This window comes from Monodelphis domestica, chromosome 3 (genome assembly GCF_027887165.1).
Source record: "Monodelphis domestica isolate mMonDom1 chromosome 3, mMonDom1.pri, whole genome shotgun sequence".
NCBI classification, from domain to species: Eukaryota; Metazoa; Chordata; class Mammalia; order Didelphimorphia; family Didelphidae; genus Monodelphis; species Monodelphis domestica.
In genome coordinates, this window is record NC_077229.1 from 18,783,729 (window position 1) to 18,798,643 (window position 14,915).

A 14,915-nucleotide genomic window follows, 5' to 3' on the forward strand; every position below is an offset into this window, starting at 1 on the left:
CGAGAAGCCAGCGTCCGCCTCCCCATCTGACGGGTGGGAAGACTGAGGCCCGGAGGGCAGGAAGCAAGCGGCAGAGCCAGGATTCGCACCCCTGCCCCAGGACTTTGTCCTTGCGCCTCTGTCCTGGCCAGAAGCAGTCCAGAGCCCAGCGGGCAGCCCGAGCACCTTGGTGCCTCGGCCCCAGCCCTCCCCACTCACGGTCCTGGCGGCGCTTCTCTCTGCGGCCCTGCAGGTAGCCCCGCCAGGCCCGCAGGGCCCTCCGTCGCTCCCGGCCTTCGCAGTGCCTCACTGCCTTGGTTTCCTTCTTCCGAGCAATCTGGGCGCTTAGGAACTGCTCCTGCCACCGAGCCCAGGCCTGCAAAGCAGAGGACACGCCGGCTCAAAGGGAGAGGTGGGGAGGGGGCCCAGGGCTGGTGACCCCAAAGGCCTCTGGCGCTCGGCCCATGGCGCCCCCTGGCGGCCTCTGCGGAGAACACAGACGAGGATCCCACTGAAGCCGTGTGGGGAGCCCCCAGGGGACAGAGCTCAGGTCAGCCCCCAACAAGCCGGCTCCCTTGGGAAGGAGCGTGTGGCCCATCACAGGAGGGGCTCGAGAGGAGGCTGGGGGCCAGGCAGAGGGGGAACTCTGCGGCCTGAGATGGAAGAGGGGAGGGGAGCGGAGGCTGAGCCAGAGGACAAAGCCTCGGGCCTCTACTCTGCCTCTGAAGACTGAGTACCCGAGTCAAACTAGGAGGTGAACAGCAAGAGCCACTGGGCACCTGAGGGGACCGGCCGGGCTCTTGGGTCACCAGGGCCTCCCCACAGTCTGCCTGGGTGCCCGTCCCTTGTCCTCCCAACCCAGCCTGGCCCGCAGGCCTTTCCCCCTCCGTCCGTGTCCCCCATCTGTCTGTGGTCCTGCAGCAGCCCCCGTGGCCACCGTACGTGACCAGGTCTGGCTGCGAATCCTGGCAGGCCTTCAGGCCCCCAGAGCCGAGGCAGTGGTCCAGGAAGGCCTCCAAGGGCTTGGCCCTGCGTCCAGCCTGCCTCCTGACCCCTCCTCCCGAGGGAAGCACCGTCCCGGTGGGGGCTCCAGGACGCTGTTGCTGCGGAAGCCACCAGCTGCCCCTCGAGAAGCCGTCCACGGTCTCCTCAGCCCCCGGTGCTCAGGCCTCGGCTCTCTCCGTGACTTCAGCCGCGGCGTCCAACGGCTTTGCTGAGCCCTCGCCTTTGCGGAGCCCCGCCAGCCTGCGCCCTGCTAGTCCCTCCTCCTGCCTCTGAGCACTCCCCTCTCCTTGGCGTCCCTCAGGCCTGCCCCGGGCCTCTTCTCTTCCTCCTCACTGGGTGATCCCACCAGCTCCGGATCTCCCTGCTCCATCCCAGCCCTTCCACGGAGTCCGTCCGAGCATCCCCATCACTGTTCTGGGCATCCCCGGCCTCCCAGACCTGCTGGCTCCCGTCTGGGTCTCATCTCGGCCTCCTCACGATCTCTCCCAGGTCTGGCTACGACGCCCCCTCCTCAGGAGACTCCAGCGGCTGCCGTTTGTCCCAGAGCAGACGCATGCTTAGACCGCATCCCTGACCGTACTCCAGGGTCCTCGGGCCTCTCCTATGAACAAGGCCCTCCAGATTGCAGCACAGGGCATTCTCTCCAGCCATCCTTCATGCCTGGATGCTCCTCCTCTCCCAACTAGTGACACCCCCCCCCCCCACCGGATGCCTTTATGTCCCTGCTAAAATGCCACCTCCTCCAGGAAGCCTTCCCCAAGTTCCCTTAATTCCAACACTTCCCATTTATCCCATCTAGCGCGTGTAATAAATGCTCACAGATGACTGCAGCCCTTATTCTCCCAAGGAGAAATCTGAGGTGGGATCAGACATGGGGAAGGCCAGCCCCTGCGGGAGCAATTCATTCTAGCCACATATTCTATGGTCCTGCCCCCCACAGGCACTCCTCCTGGCTGAGGACCCCCATTTCTCCGGACTCGTGGCCACCCATTCGATGGCAAGCCACGGCACCCCTTCTCCAGCCTCCCCCAGGCCTGACGAAACACCTGCCAGAAGAGCAGAGGACGGAGCGGCCAGTCCCTCCAGCGCGCCTGGCCCGGAGGAAGCCTCCAGCCCCTACGCGGCCCTGAGGTCAGGTTCCACATTTCCCTGGCAGGAGGCGAGCGGCGGGTGCCAACCTAAGTCTGTGGTTCGGGACGGAGGTCATCGGAGGCCCCCTTTTCCGCATGACGCTTCCACCGGACGACTGACTGTTCTCCGAATTCTGCCCGCTTTGCTTTGCAGCGGGTTCGCAGTCTTCCCAGGCTCTTCTGAGCTGCCCACTTCCTCCTTTTCCAGGCCCAGTAAAGCTCCGGGACATCCTCAGGCCGCGGAGGGCTGAGCCCTTCCTCCCTAGGTGGCATGGCTTCGGGTCTCTGGCCACAAAGACGTCAGCAGACGGACCTCGTGGGCACAGACTGGGCAGCATCGAGCACCTCTCAGTCACCGTCCCAAATGGCTCTCCAGCCTGGTTGGCCCAAGTCATCGCCCCATCCATGGAGCCTGTTTCCCCGAAGCCCCTCTGCCTATCATTTGGCAACTTCTGTTACTGTGGCTGGCCTGCACCCGCGGTCAGCTTCATCCTTGCTCCAATTTCCTTTTCTAATTGTATTCATTGCTTTCACCAAGGGATTTTGGAATAGCTTTTTCATGAGATGGATTTCTTCCTTTGCCATCTGCTTGTTAACAGTCCTTGGACCACTTAACTCATCCTCCCCCTCCACAGCGGCTCTTCCAAGGCTCCCTCTCCCCCACCCTCAAAGCTGGGAATCTTGCCCCGTGTTTTACAGGGAAAAGGAGGCTGATGGCCGAGAGCTCCCTCTTCTCTCCTCTTCCTCAGCTCTTCTCCCATCCGAGGCAGATGCCTTCTGCCCCTCTCCTCCTCCTCCTCCTCTCTCACTCCAACAGACTGACCTTCGGTTATTCCTCCTTGATTGCTTCTTTTCCAATCTCTCCCTTGCCACTGACCCATTTCCTTCTGCCTGTATCTCCTTCCTGAACAAACTCGCATTCGATCCTTGCATCCCTGCTAATTGGGCCCAGGGGAGGCAGAGGTGCCCAGATTAGTCAGCCTCGCTCTCTCTTCTTCCAGAGTCTTCGACATCCAGGGGTGAGACGAGTCGGGTGTCTGCTGATGGCCTGGCATGCAGTGGATGGCCGGGGCGTCCTTGGTGTCTGACCGAGCTGGAGGCGCTCCATGGAGCCTCCTTCCGCCGCCTTCACAGCTACCGGATCAGACTGTTCTTGAACCCTTCCACCCGGAGAGCCTTCACCCGCCCGGGGCAGACCCTCCCCAGCTCGCCATGGGTCTGAGGCCTGTGCCTGGTGTAGGCCACCTACCAAGATGGTCTTCCAGTGTGTGGCTGTTGTGCACCCCAAGGCTTCTGGAGCCACAGGTGAGAGGGAGGTGGCACGTAATAAATGCTGCCTGAAAGGCTGACTGCCAGAGGGAAACGGCTCCTTGTTTCAGAAGCTGGAATCGGTTCCTTGTGGACCTCAAACAGGCCATCTTCAGCAGAGGAACTTACTGCAAAGATTTTTTCCCCAATTACAGGCTTTCTTCCTACTTTTAGCTAATTCGATTGGTTTAGACAGACTTTGTATTATTCAAACCGTCTGCCTTATCCTGCTCTTTGGTGCTTTAGGCATGACCTCGTACTCAGGGCTTTTATGAAAAAAGGAGATTTCGGGTTAGATCAGAGGTGGGAGGTCCAAAGGGCCTCGGCTATCGGGAGCAGGAGGGAGGCGAGAGAGGAGGACGGGAGATGGAGGGACAGGCAAAGGGAAGCCAGGGGCCGCCATTCAGGGCATCAAGCAGGGGCTGAACTGAGGTAAAACTTACCCAGAACTTCAGGCTGATGGCCCAGTGCTGCAAGGCCAAGGTGTCCATCACATGGGCAACACGGACCTTCTGCACCTGCTGCCTCCACACTCTCCACGGCACTCTGCGTCAAAGAGAGTCTCACAAGGAAAATCCATCACCCGAGAAGGAGAAAAGGCGGCGGGGCGGAGGGGTGAGGCGTCCCCACTTTGTCCCCCTCCTGCCAGGCAATAAGCCCCCTGGCCACGTGGTCCTCAGGGATCTGCTGACAGACGCGTGAGAGCATCCGCTCTCCTCTAGGGAGCCAGGGGCTGCCAGCATACATGGGGGAAAGCCTGCAACGGGAGCCGTCTGGTCGGGATCTGTGGATCCCTGGCCATCTAAATGTAGGGGACAGGGCTAGGTCCAAGGGCAGCTGGGTAGCTCAGTGAATAGAGAGCCAGGCCCAAAGAGGGGAGGCCCTGGGTTCAAAACTGGCCTCGGGCAAGTCACTTAACCCCCACTGCCTCGCCCTCGCTGGTCCAAGCCACAGCTCGAGTCCCTTCCAGCTCGGACTCCTGGGACTGGATGGTGAGGGAAAGGGGAACAGAGATCCGAGCAGAGGCTGTTGATAGAGCAGACCCTGCTTCGTCACACGTAAGAAGGAAGGCCTGGCCCTCCGCAGTAATAGCTTATAACCCCTCTCTCTCCCACGCACACCAAATGACCCACAAACAGCCGCTAAGCCACGAGGCGAGAGGCTTGGCCAGTGACAGCGGCATCCGCCCTGGCTGAGGGGATCTCCCCTGCTCGTGAGGAGGGTTCAAGGCAATGCTCCCAGGCCCTCACCGCAGCATGCTCTGCTCCTGGAACTCCAGCGCCAAGGCACGCATCCCCCGTTTGGTCCGACGAACGTCCACGTAGATGAGCCAGTGTTTCCAGGCCAGCTGCAGCTTATGCTTGGCCGCTGAGCCCCAAGGACAAGAGGAAAAGGAAAGGGGGTGAGAAGCATGGCTAGGCTACTGTCCGAGACCTCCCTGCAGGGAAGGGAGTGCCAGCCTGTGTCTGGGCTTCTCAACAGCACCTCAGGCTGCTGGCCCCAGAGGAGCTTCAGGGTCACAACTGGATGAGCTGACACAGTATCTTGTCCAGATCCAGAGAAGGACCCCCTAAAGCCTGGGGCAAAGGCATTCTCAGTGGATGGGTGAGCCCCAAGCTGAGCTCCTCTTGCCTTCCTAAAGCATCCCCAAAGGACCCGATTCACTTCCCTTCCAAACATTAGGAATGGAACAAACCCATACCAACCACTTCTCCAAGGAAGAGGATGTAACTGTCCTGGCGGCCTCAGAAAAACATCTGGAATCTCCCAGCCCTTTCCCAAGTTTCCAAGTCCAGGTGAACACATCCACCTCTATTCACAGGCGTTGGTGAACACAATCCCCCCACAGGGAAGAGAACAGAAGACACTCAGGGCTTTGCTCCTTAATGGATACTAGGAAGAGGGCCAGACAAAGGCCGAACTCTGGCTGAGCAGCCGCACCAGGAACCCCAGCTCCTTCTGGAACATCCCCACTCCCCACCTCCACTTAGACCTTCAGACAAGTTCCAGGCCCCAAGTGCAACCTCACCAGGCATAGGAGCCCTTCAGGGCAGGGGTCATCACCGCTGGGAAGGCATTTCCCCACAGAGGGAGTTCTCTGGGGGTCTCCCCTGCCTGAAATCATCCCGGATTTACTAATCTATTTAAAATTTGCATTCTCTGATAGAATATAAACTTTCAAGAACTCTTCTTCCTCAGCTTTTCTATCTGGTACTCTAGCCTACAACATTGTCTCCTTTGTTGAGAGGGATGAATAAACGTGAATTGTCATTCTGGAACGATGCTCCAAAAGCCACTCATTGGTGCATTGGACATTCTGAACCAGTCATGCTAGCATTAAGCCTCAGAGAAAGATCCCTCCTGTACAAAAAAGACTTATAATAACCCCTGATGCAACAGCACAAACCTGGGAACAAATAGATGCCTGTCAGCTGGGGCTAAACTGCGGTCCACGAATGGAACAGTATGGATGGAAATCCCCAAAGAAATGAGGACTATGAGGTAGAGAAACACCCAAAGATATGTATAGGGGGAGGCACAGTAAGACAGGCAGAAGCTGGAGAATCATTGACGAAATAGCCACACCAATAAGGGGAGGCCTCGGGACTCTCCCTCAGGCATGGACCAGTCTGAGGACAAAACACAGCTCCCACCTCCGGGCAAGGGGGAAGGACCGGAGGACTGCAGAGTCAGACAGGCCTCCTCAGACATGGCCAACACATCGACTTGCTTTCCCTGCCTAGATACATTTGTTATAGGTGGTGACAGACAGACAGACATAGAGAAAGATCAGCAACTGGATTTTAAGATGCAAAGGAGAAAATAAGAAGTATAACAGGGACCACAAAAGGCTCCAGCCCCCTCTTTCCTGGAGCACTAGCCCTCGGAGGCCTGGCCGTGGTCCTGCAGGGTCAGGGGGATGCCCAGCATAGTGACTCCTTCTTCCTTCACGCACCCACTCGCCACATCCCAAGCGGCTCCCTGATACCAGTTCCAAGTCCAGAGAGCCTGGCGCCGTCTCCCACTGCCCGGCCACGGATTCACTAAGGCTCAGCCACGGGTGTCCAACGCATCTGGGCTCGGCTCTCTCAGACCGCCCAGAGCCAGAAGACGCGTGCGCTGGCTAGAAAAGGGATTCTTCGTCCGTGCTCTTACCGTGGTCCTCGGCTCTGCGGTACTTGTTCTTCTTGGCCCGTCGCTGATGAACGTAGGTCTGCCAGGTTTGGAACATCAGGTTGTACAAGAAATATCTATTCAGCCAAAAAAGTCAGGAGCCGTCTGTCAGCCCACATCGGGGTCAGCCCATCCAACCCAGGTTTTCCCTCCTCTTCGGACAGCACGGCAGCTCCACCTCCCAAGAAGCCACACCAACGGAGGCAAGAGGGCCGAGAGCAGGCTTCAAACTCCGGCTCGGCCCCTCGTGGCTGGGTGACCGGGGCTTCCCCACCCTGACCGCCCGCCTCTTCCTGGGCGAGAAGGGCCCCAAGAGCCATCCAGCCCCCGGGAGGAGGACGCTCTCCCGAAGGAGGGTTCTCGGGAGGACCACAAGGAATGTCTGTTCCCAGGACTGGGCTTATTCCACCCCCCTCCCCCATGTCTTTTCTGACCCGGTGCAGGTGTTTAAAATGCCTCAGTGGTGGTCAAGGGAACAAAGATCCTGCCTCCCCCCAACGACCAGCCCTCTGGTTGGGGGACCAAGTGAGTGGGGGAAGACGTCGCAGCAGGCTCGGAGACTCGGGACGAAGGACGGGGAACATCTGCTCCCCTCTGCTGCTAACAGCCCCGGAGCTGCAGGGCTCCTTTTCCCACAGTCACCGAGGACAAAAAGGCATGAAAAATGCAAGCCAGCCAATAATGCAAAAGGCATTTGGACCTGGCTTTGAAACATGGCCTTTTTTTTTTCCACTCTTACCTTCAGTCTAAGAATCAATACGAAGGCAGAGTGACTTGCCCAGGGTCACCCAGCTAGGAAGTGTCTGGGGTCAGATCTGAACTCATGCCTGGTGCTTAATCCACTGAGCCACTTCACTGTCCCCCTGCCAGCCACCCTTTCCTTTGAAACACCATCTTAACTGGCGGGTGTTTTGCTCTTTGAGGAAAAGGCTACGCCTAAATCTCGGCTTCTCCAACTGAGGCCACGTGGGTGTCCCGAACTCTCCCTAGGAGGGGAATCTTCTCCGTCACGCAGGCCCTGAAGACATTCCTGCTGACGCTGGAGGCCACCCGGCGGGCTCAGACCCTTCCTAAGATGTCTCGAGTGGGCTTCCCCCGCTCCTAGGCCATCAGGAATGATGGCACACAGGAGCAGCGATTCCCAGCTCGCAGGGGAGGTCAGTGCCCGAAATCAAAGCTCCTGGGAGGGTGGGGAGGGGACTGACCCGCTTCGGACTGGAAGCGGCATCCACCCATGGGTGGGTTTTTTTAAAAGGAGGATTTCTCATCTCCTCCCTCCCCCAAGCACACCAGCGTGCCTCAGGCCAGCTTCTCGGAGGAATGGCGGATGAAGAGAAGGATTTCAGAGCATGTCAGTAAAAAGGAGGCTGGAACGGCCAACATCTGACCTGTAGTGGCAGTCGGCGCGGACCCTCAGTTTCCACTCTCGCTGGAAAACCCACCACTCCTCTTTCCAGTCCTCAAAGGTCCTCTGCAGGAGTCTCCTCTCATAGTGGAGTCTAGGGCAAGGAGGAAAGGGAATGCCTTAAGGCTTAGAAGGGAGGCCGGCCTGCCATCCTCATTCAAAGCCGGGTGGAGGGGGACCAGGGATGGAGGCCCCGCAGGCCAGCACACGACTGGTGGAGGAAGAGCCCAGGAGAGTGTCCAGAGCACCGACAGGCCCCGCCAAGCAGACGGGGGGCTGCTGCGGCCTGACAGTGACGCTCCAGTGACCGGCGGTGACGGGCCCCCCAATCCCGCTCGGAGGCCTCACTGGGGTCTGCCCGAAAGCCCACAGAGCCCCCTCTGGCCACCAAGCTCTAAGTCAGCCCCAGCAACTGCCAAAGCACTCAACAAGTACAAAGGGGACTCGGACAGTATGCTGATGCCACACAACGAGGTGCGCCTCTAAGTGAAAGGGGCGAAACGCATTCCAGGAAAGCAAGCAGCGGCTTCTTGCTGCAGAAGAGGCGTTCTCGAGCTGGGCCCCACGGGCGGGCGCAAGGGCTCCGCGAGCTGGGAAAACCGGCCTCACTAAGGTCTCCCTCCAACTTGGCGGTCCTTCCGGTGGGCATTTTCAAAACTGGGATTTGGAGCCGAGGGCGGGCACAAAAAGAGGCCAGAAGCCCCTGGCGTGTACAGATGGCACCCAGGCGACCAGGCCTGAACTGCAGAAGGCCCTGGAGGAGTTCCAGAGGCATCGTCCCTCCAGCGAACTGGGCGGGATCCAGTGAGCTTCTTACCCTCACGTACGGGCACGACGCGAGGATGAGGAAGGGGAACGACTGGAGGAAGCTGCAGGGCTGTCCCCTGAGCACCAGGAGCCTCCACCACCACACGAGAGGGGAGGGGCAAGGCCCGGGGATGCGGCGGCCTGGCCACCCCAGAGCCCCTTCGGGGCCTTTCAAGCTGGGCAGCTCTAAGCTAAGAGTCCTGCTCTGGCCCATCTAGGGAGCTAGGAGAGGGCTGAGGGTCGAGCCTGGATCACAACGGGAGGGTTCAGGCAGGGCTCTCCCCAGGCTGACCACAGCAATCTAGGTCGAGGCCAGGGAAACACTTTTCTCTGCCTCCCCCCATGGGCAAGGAAGGAAACTGCCCAAGTGCCCTGGAGGCCCGAAGGCTCTCCTTTAACTCAGAGCAGGTACCCACTCCAAGCCCAGAGGCCCCCGCCCTCTGGGCCACCCAAGGCTGGGCACCACCCCCAGCCTGGCTCCCCACTACCTGGCTCTCGAAGGAAAGACTCTTCCAAAGGTCCGCTGCACCCACAAGTAGAAGAACTTTCTAGCCAGACACCTGAAAGAGGAGAAATGATGGAGTCAGTCTCAGAAAGTCCCTGGCAGGGGACAGCCAGGTGGCTCAGTGGATGGAGAGTCCAGCCTAGAGACGGGAGATCCTGGGCTCCAACCTGGCCTCAGACATTTCCCAGCTGGGTGACCCTGGGTAAGTCACTTGGCCCCATGTGCTCTTTCATGGATTTGGAGGGGGCGGCGGAAGCCCCTGGCAGCTGCCTTCTGGGCAGGTGACTATGCCTGGGTAGTTCATGTGGTGCTCCAAGGGGGAGACACATGAAGGGAACTGAGGGGCGAGGGTGCAAAAAGCAGGGAAGAATAGCCCTGGTCTGGCTAGGCAGGCTTTGCTGGGCTCTCGCAGGCCCTCCCTGGCAGGCCACCTTTGGCCAGCCTTCATCAGCCACGAGGGGCTCAGGAGTGGGAAGGGGAAAGCCAGACCTCAGACATCCGCCGGCCGTAACCCCTCGGCCTGCCTTCCCTTTGCTCAGTGCCTCTGAGCTCCCCTGCCCGTGGCTGGCATGGACAGCAGTGGGCAAATGGGCTCCCAGCGGGCAGGGCCCATCTTCCGCCCTTAATATCCCCAGCATCCAGCTGCCCACCGTGCCTGGCGCGTGGTTGGTGCCCCTTAACAAATGATTGTGACGTGACTGACGCCTGACACCCAGCAAACCACCGGGCTGAACACCAACCTGGGAAACTGAGGCAGCCAGAAGCAGCTGCAACCACTGTAAAGCCATCCCCCCTCTAACACCATTTGGGCACCCTGCTGGGCCTCCTGGCCTCGTCCTGGAGGCTCCCGAGTCTGAAGGAAGGACAAGACGCAGGGGGCCAGCTGGTAGCTGGGCTCAAGAGGGTCAGAAAATTAGCCCTTCGTTCAAAACTCAGGGAAACGCGAGCATCACCGTAAGAGCCCGAGCCGGGCCCCCTCACCTGACACGCAATTCTCTTAGCCGGCCCCCTCGGTTCCAGGTGTACGAAAGCGGGCGAGGCACCGAATGACCTCTGCTTGGAGTCCGCTGCGCAGGGATGGAGGGGGCCCTGCCCCTCGGCCCCTTTGGAGGCGGGCGCGTCTCAGCGGCATCCTTCCTAAGAGACCTACGGGGGAAAGACGGCCAGCGTCAGCAGGGCTGTCACAAGGAGGGTTCGGCATCAGAGAAAAAGGAAAAGCGAGTGGCCAGCCCCCAGCCACTGCGGCTCAATGCCCGGAGACCCGTGGTCACTCTCCTCCCCCGCTGGGGACCCCTGAGCCCCAGGGGCGGGGCATGGGGGGGCCTGTTCCCCAGAGGTACGCTATGAGAGCCCCAAAGCTCCTCTGGCCCCACTCCTTCCCCGTCATCATCCTGTGGCGTCCCCTCAAACCAGCAGCCACCGTCCCTCCTCGGCCCCCAGGAAACGGCATCTCCGCTGCAGCCTCTGTCGGCCTGCTCTCTGCTGGCCAGCTTCCAGTCCTGTCCCTCAGCTGAAGCTGCTCTTCCCAAGGCGCCCGATGCTCTCTTGGCCCCAATCTGACGGCCTTTCTCAGGCCGCCTCCTCTTTGCTTTATTTCTTGCCCTGTCTTGGCTCATTACGGAGTCTAGGCTCCAAGGCGGAAGAACGCTCGGGGCTGAGCAGTGGGGGTGAAGTGACTTGCCCAGGGTCACCCTGCCAGGTCGTGACAAGAACTCCTTCTGTCCTGCAGATGCCGCCACGCCGAAGTACCACCTTCAACGGAGCCCTTCCTGATCCCCCAAAGGCTGCTGGCGTTCTTTCTTGCGCCCTCTAGTCATTGTGGCATCATTTCTTCTTACCAAATGATAAGCAAAATATCCAAGCCGCAAAGAAAGAGGTTCATTACGGGACGGCTGGAGCCCCAGGCATGACCAGAGGCCCCTGAGCACTGGGAGAGACCTTCTTCTGCCCCCAAAGAATGTGGCGACTTCTATACCAGCACAAAAATAGTCCAGGTCAGTGAAGTCACCAGGAAACACGTCTCACGGGCAGAGGAAGGCTTTTGGTTACGAACGTGACGGGGCTGATGATGCCCAAGAGAAAAGGGGACAGCAGTGAGTGGTACCAGGTTCTGAGCCAAAGGCCAGGCATCCTGACGGAGAACGGATCCAAGTCAGGGGGCCTGACTGAGCCGCCGTGAAGCTTCCTGGCGTCTTCGTCTCAGGCCCCCGGGTCGGCTGGATGTGGCGTCCTGCCCAAAGGCCCTTCTGGTTTCTAAAGGGACTGGTCACATCAAACCAGGGAGGAATCCTTACTCGGACCCAATGATGGGACTCGTGAGAAGACCCCTTTGGTGAACTCAGTGAAGAGAAACATGCCAAGCCTTCATCCTCCAGGAGGCGATTAAAGAAGGAATAATTTTAGGAAAATGATCCTCTAGAGTGGGCCTAAAATTAAATGAGGATCCTTTCCGTCTGATGAAACAAACACTGCTTTCCCCCCAAACGCTGTACTCCTACTCGATGCTGAGTGTGGAATGTTGTGTTTTGTTTGGGAATGCTGTAAGCTGAGGGTGGAAATGGGCTGGAGCAGAGGTTTTCAAGGGAGGGCGGAGCCCCGTCTCTGGCCTTCTCTCTCCCAAAGAAGACCCAGGAGTCTTGGAGGCAGCTAAGAATCTTGACACGCCAAGTCAAGCCGGAAGAAGCTCAAGAAGCACAAATCGGGATGTGGTTCAAAAAGTCAGCTCGAGAGAGAGGTAAGAGGGCAGGAGTCTGGGCCCACCAAGGTTACCGAAGTAGGGTACGCTGCTTCGCCAGGGACTCGGGTTCAAGGATGCTCTGGATTCCAGAGCTTGAGCAATTAAATCAAAGCAGGCCTGGCAAGGTGCCCAAATGCTAGCAGCCACCATGGCCAATGGAGAAAGCGAGCAAGCAGACCCTAAGAGGTAGTGTTGAAAAAAGACCCTGGCCAAAAAGCCAGGACTGAGTCAGAAACCATATTCAATCTTTCTACCATTCAGTCCAATTAAAATAAAAAGCCCAATGGAGCCAGGAAAGCCTTGCCTACCCTCAGCACATGCTTGGCCTCTCCAGGAGTCTTAACTGAAAATAACTTGGAGGGGACAGCTGGGTGGTTCAGTGGATTGAGAGCCAGGTCTAGAGAGAAGAGATTCTGGGTTCAAATCTGGCGTCAGACACTTCCTAGCTGTGTGACCCTGGGCAAGTCACTTGACCCCCATTGCCTACCCTTTACTACTCTTCACCTTAGAACCAAAACATAGTATTAATTCTAAGACAAACAGTGAGGTATTAAAAAAAAAAAAAGCTTAGAAGGACTTCAGAACCCTGATCGCTGCAGTTGCCACGTGGGATTCGGGAGGTAAGGGTTAAAACAAAATGGCGTGGAGCTCTGGCTCAGGGAGCTTTACCATGGAGGCCTCCGCCTTACCTGGCCGTGGTCTTGCTCCCTATGGGGGCTTTGGGCCCTTCCATCCTGGTATCTGCCCTCGGGAGCTCACTCAAGGTCCGGCTCACAACATCCTGCAGCCGTGGGACAGACCTGCAGAAGGAAGGACGGGGTCATCTCGGGCCTCTCTGGGACCTCCCTGGACAAGGGGAGGGAGGCAGGAAACCGCTGCTATTGCTGATGAATCCTCTCACTCTGCGATGTTTGTCCCCTCTGTCCTGTGGGGCCAAGCCCTCGGGGGAGCTCAGGGGAGCATCTGCTGGGAGAAGATGGTCGAGGATTCCATACAGAACTAGACCACTGAAAGAAGGAGTATGGACCACTGAGAACCATGGGGGGCTGTTCAGAGAAGAGGGGCTGGCAGAAACAGGGTGGGGTGGGGTCATCATCTTCTTCCTCCTTCATTAAACTCCCAAAGATGCTCCCCCAAGACAAAGGTGGGATCTTGTGACTTCAAATCTGCCTGTTTTCTCATCTGTGAAATGGGTTAATAACAGCCCATATTGACTGAGTAAGTCTGAGTCGGTCAAAATGGACTTAAATTTATAAAGTGCCATATAACCACCCAACACCCTCATTTTGCAGATGGGGAAACTGAGGTACTAGAGGGTGCCTTGACTTGCCCCTAAATCCTGGGGGCCACATTCAAACTCAGGGCCCCTGGGTGCCTGTTGCTGACAGACCTTGAGCATGAGGACACCGACCAGATTCCCCCAAAGAGCACAAGCTGGCCCCAACAAACCACAGCCCAGAGAGGACTAGCCACTTGCCCAGGGTCACCCAGCAAACCAAGATAAACGCAGGGCGCAGGCGCGAGCCCCGCGCAGGCGTAGGCGCAGGCACCTCTCCCCCTCCAACACCTGGGGGGGGAGGGGAAAATATGAAGGGGGTTTCCCTCCCTCCTACCAGGGGCTAGGAGAAGGAAGCTAAGCCTGAGCCCCACGCCGGGAGGATCGTGCGGGCCTCTGCTGTGGGAACGAGGTGTCCGAAAACTGGCCGTAGGCGACAAAGGGAAGGAGGTGACCCGGACCGCGAGGACTCTTGCTCCACAACTCGGCCCACCACCTTCCCGCGCCTTCTGCAGGCTCCGCCCCCGTCGCCTTGGCGACGCGAGGACGCCAGGACCTGCGGAGGGTAGGAAAAGTGGGTTGGGTCTGCGCAACCGCTATCCGTCTTACTCATTCCCCCCCCACCCCCCAAGTCTTGAAGTGCCCGACTCCGCGCCGGGTAAAAACAAATGAATAAATAACTTACTCTCTATACGAAAGCTGAACTATGGCGATGCTCTCATTTCACGGGCCTCTGGGGTTCCGTCTGGCTCTGAGCCCTCGGGGAGCGGGGAACCTGGAGGGCGCTTTCAGGCACCCCGAAGGTCGCCCCGTGGAGGGGGCCTTCACCTAATCAGAGGCCAGTAAATATTACCCAGGGCCCTGCGAGGGTCGGGGCCAACGAGACGAGGCAGCAAACTAGAGCGGCCGTCGCTTCCCGGAACTATCCAGACGAGCACGTCTGCCCACACTAGGAGCCATCCCTAGACTCGGCTCTCTCTGTGATCCGGGGGGAATCTAGGCGTCTGGAGCTGGTCCTAAGTAGAAAAGGAGTAAATCAGATTTTTTAAAAAAAGATCTGAGTTCGAGATCTGCTCAGCCACTTCTTTGCTGTGTGACCCTGAGCAAATCGCTAACCTTCTCTGAGCCTCCCAAAGAGAGAATTCAGACAGTAGCACTTTATCTCTCCCTATGACCCTCTGTATACGTGTTCGACTCAGTTCAGCCAACATCGACTAAGCACCTGCTGTATCCAGCCCTGTGCTAGACCCTGGGAAAGGAGCTGAAATGCAACAAGAATTGATTTTTAAATTTCCTGCCTGTAGAGAATTTCCAATGAAGAAACTCCCTCTGCTGGTATAGATTCTACAATTTCGAGTCTAACTAAACTGCCTGAGAATATTAGGAGGAAGGGGGAAGAGAAAGGAAGTCCCTGCCCTCAGGAAGCTTCCATTCCACTGGGAATGAGGGGAAATGTACCCATATGGCTATATGCAAAAGAAAGGAAGAATAATGTTAGTAGGGAGGTTCCTGCCATTCGTTTTTTGAGTCTGGACCTCCTTATCTCACCCAGGCTGGAAGTCCCAGGGGCAATCAAGGGTCTGATCCCA

The 14,915-nt window shown here is 58.2% G+C and overlaps 1 protein-coding gene and 1 long non-coding RNA gene across 4 annotated transcripts in view; one reads left to right on the forward strand and one right to left on the reverse strand.

Annotated features, from left to right (window-relative positions):
• SFI1 (SFI1 centrin binding protein) overlaps positions 1–14,129 on the reverse strand; it is a 36,487-nt gene extending 22,358 nt beyond the window's left edge. For 2 of the 3 annotated variants that reach the window (XM_056821455.1, XM_056821453.1), the window contains exons 1-9: positions 13,664–13,803; positions 12,740–12,850; positions 10,295–10,459; positions 9,297–9,368; positions 7,985–8,095; positions 6,579–6,673; positions 4,673–4,790; positions 3,866–3,968; positions 199–355 (exon numbers count right to left, since the gene is read on the reverse strand). In XM_056821455.1, coding sequence (XP_056677433.1) covers positions 199–355; positions 3,866–3,968; positions 4,673–4,790; positions 6,579–6,673; positions 7,985–8,095; positions 9,297–9,368; positions 10,295–10,459; positions 12,740–12,783 — 865 coding nt within the window. In that variant the 5' untranslated portion in view covers positions 12,784–12,850; positions 13,664–13,803. Of the gene's footprint in view, positions 1–198; positions 356–3,865; positions 3,969–4,672; positions 4,791–6,578; positions 6,674–7,984; positions 8,096–9,296; positions 9,369–10,294; positions 10,460–12,739; positions 12,851–13,663; positions 13,804–14,011 lie in introns of those variants that run through there. The other variant, XM_056821454.1, reaches the window with a different exon arrangement.
• Positions 353–14,024, forward strand: LOC130458183 (uncharacterized). The gene is made up of 3 exons (XR_008917268.1): positions 353–3,419; positions 11,043–12,047; positions 13,667–14,024. It is a non-coding gene; the product is annotated as an uncharacterized LOC130458183 (long non-coding RNA).
• Positions 14,130–14,915: the final 786 nt, after the last annotated feature.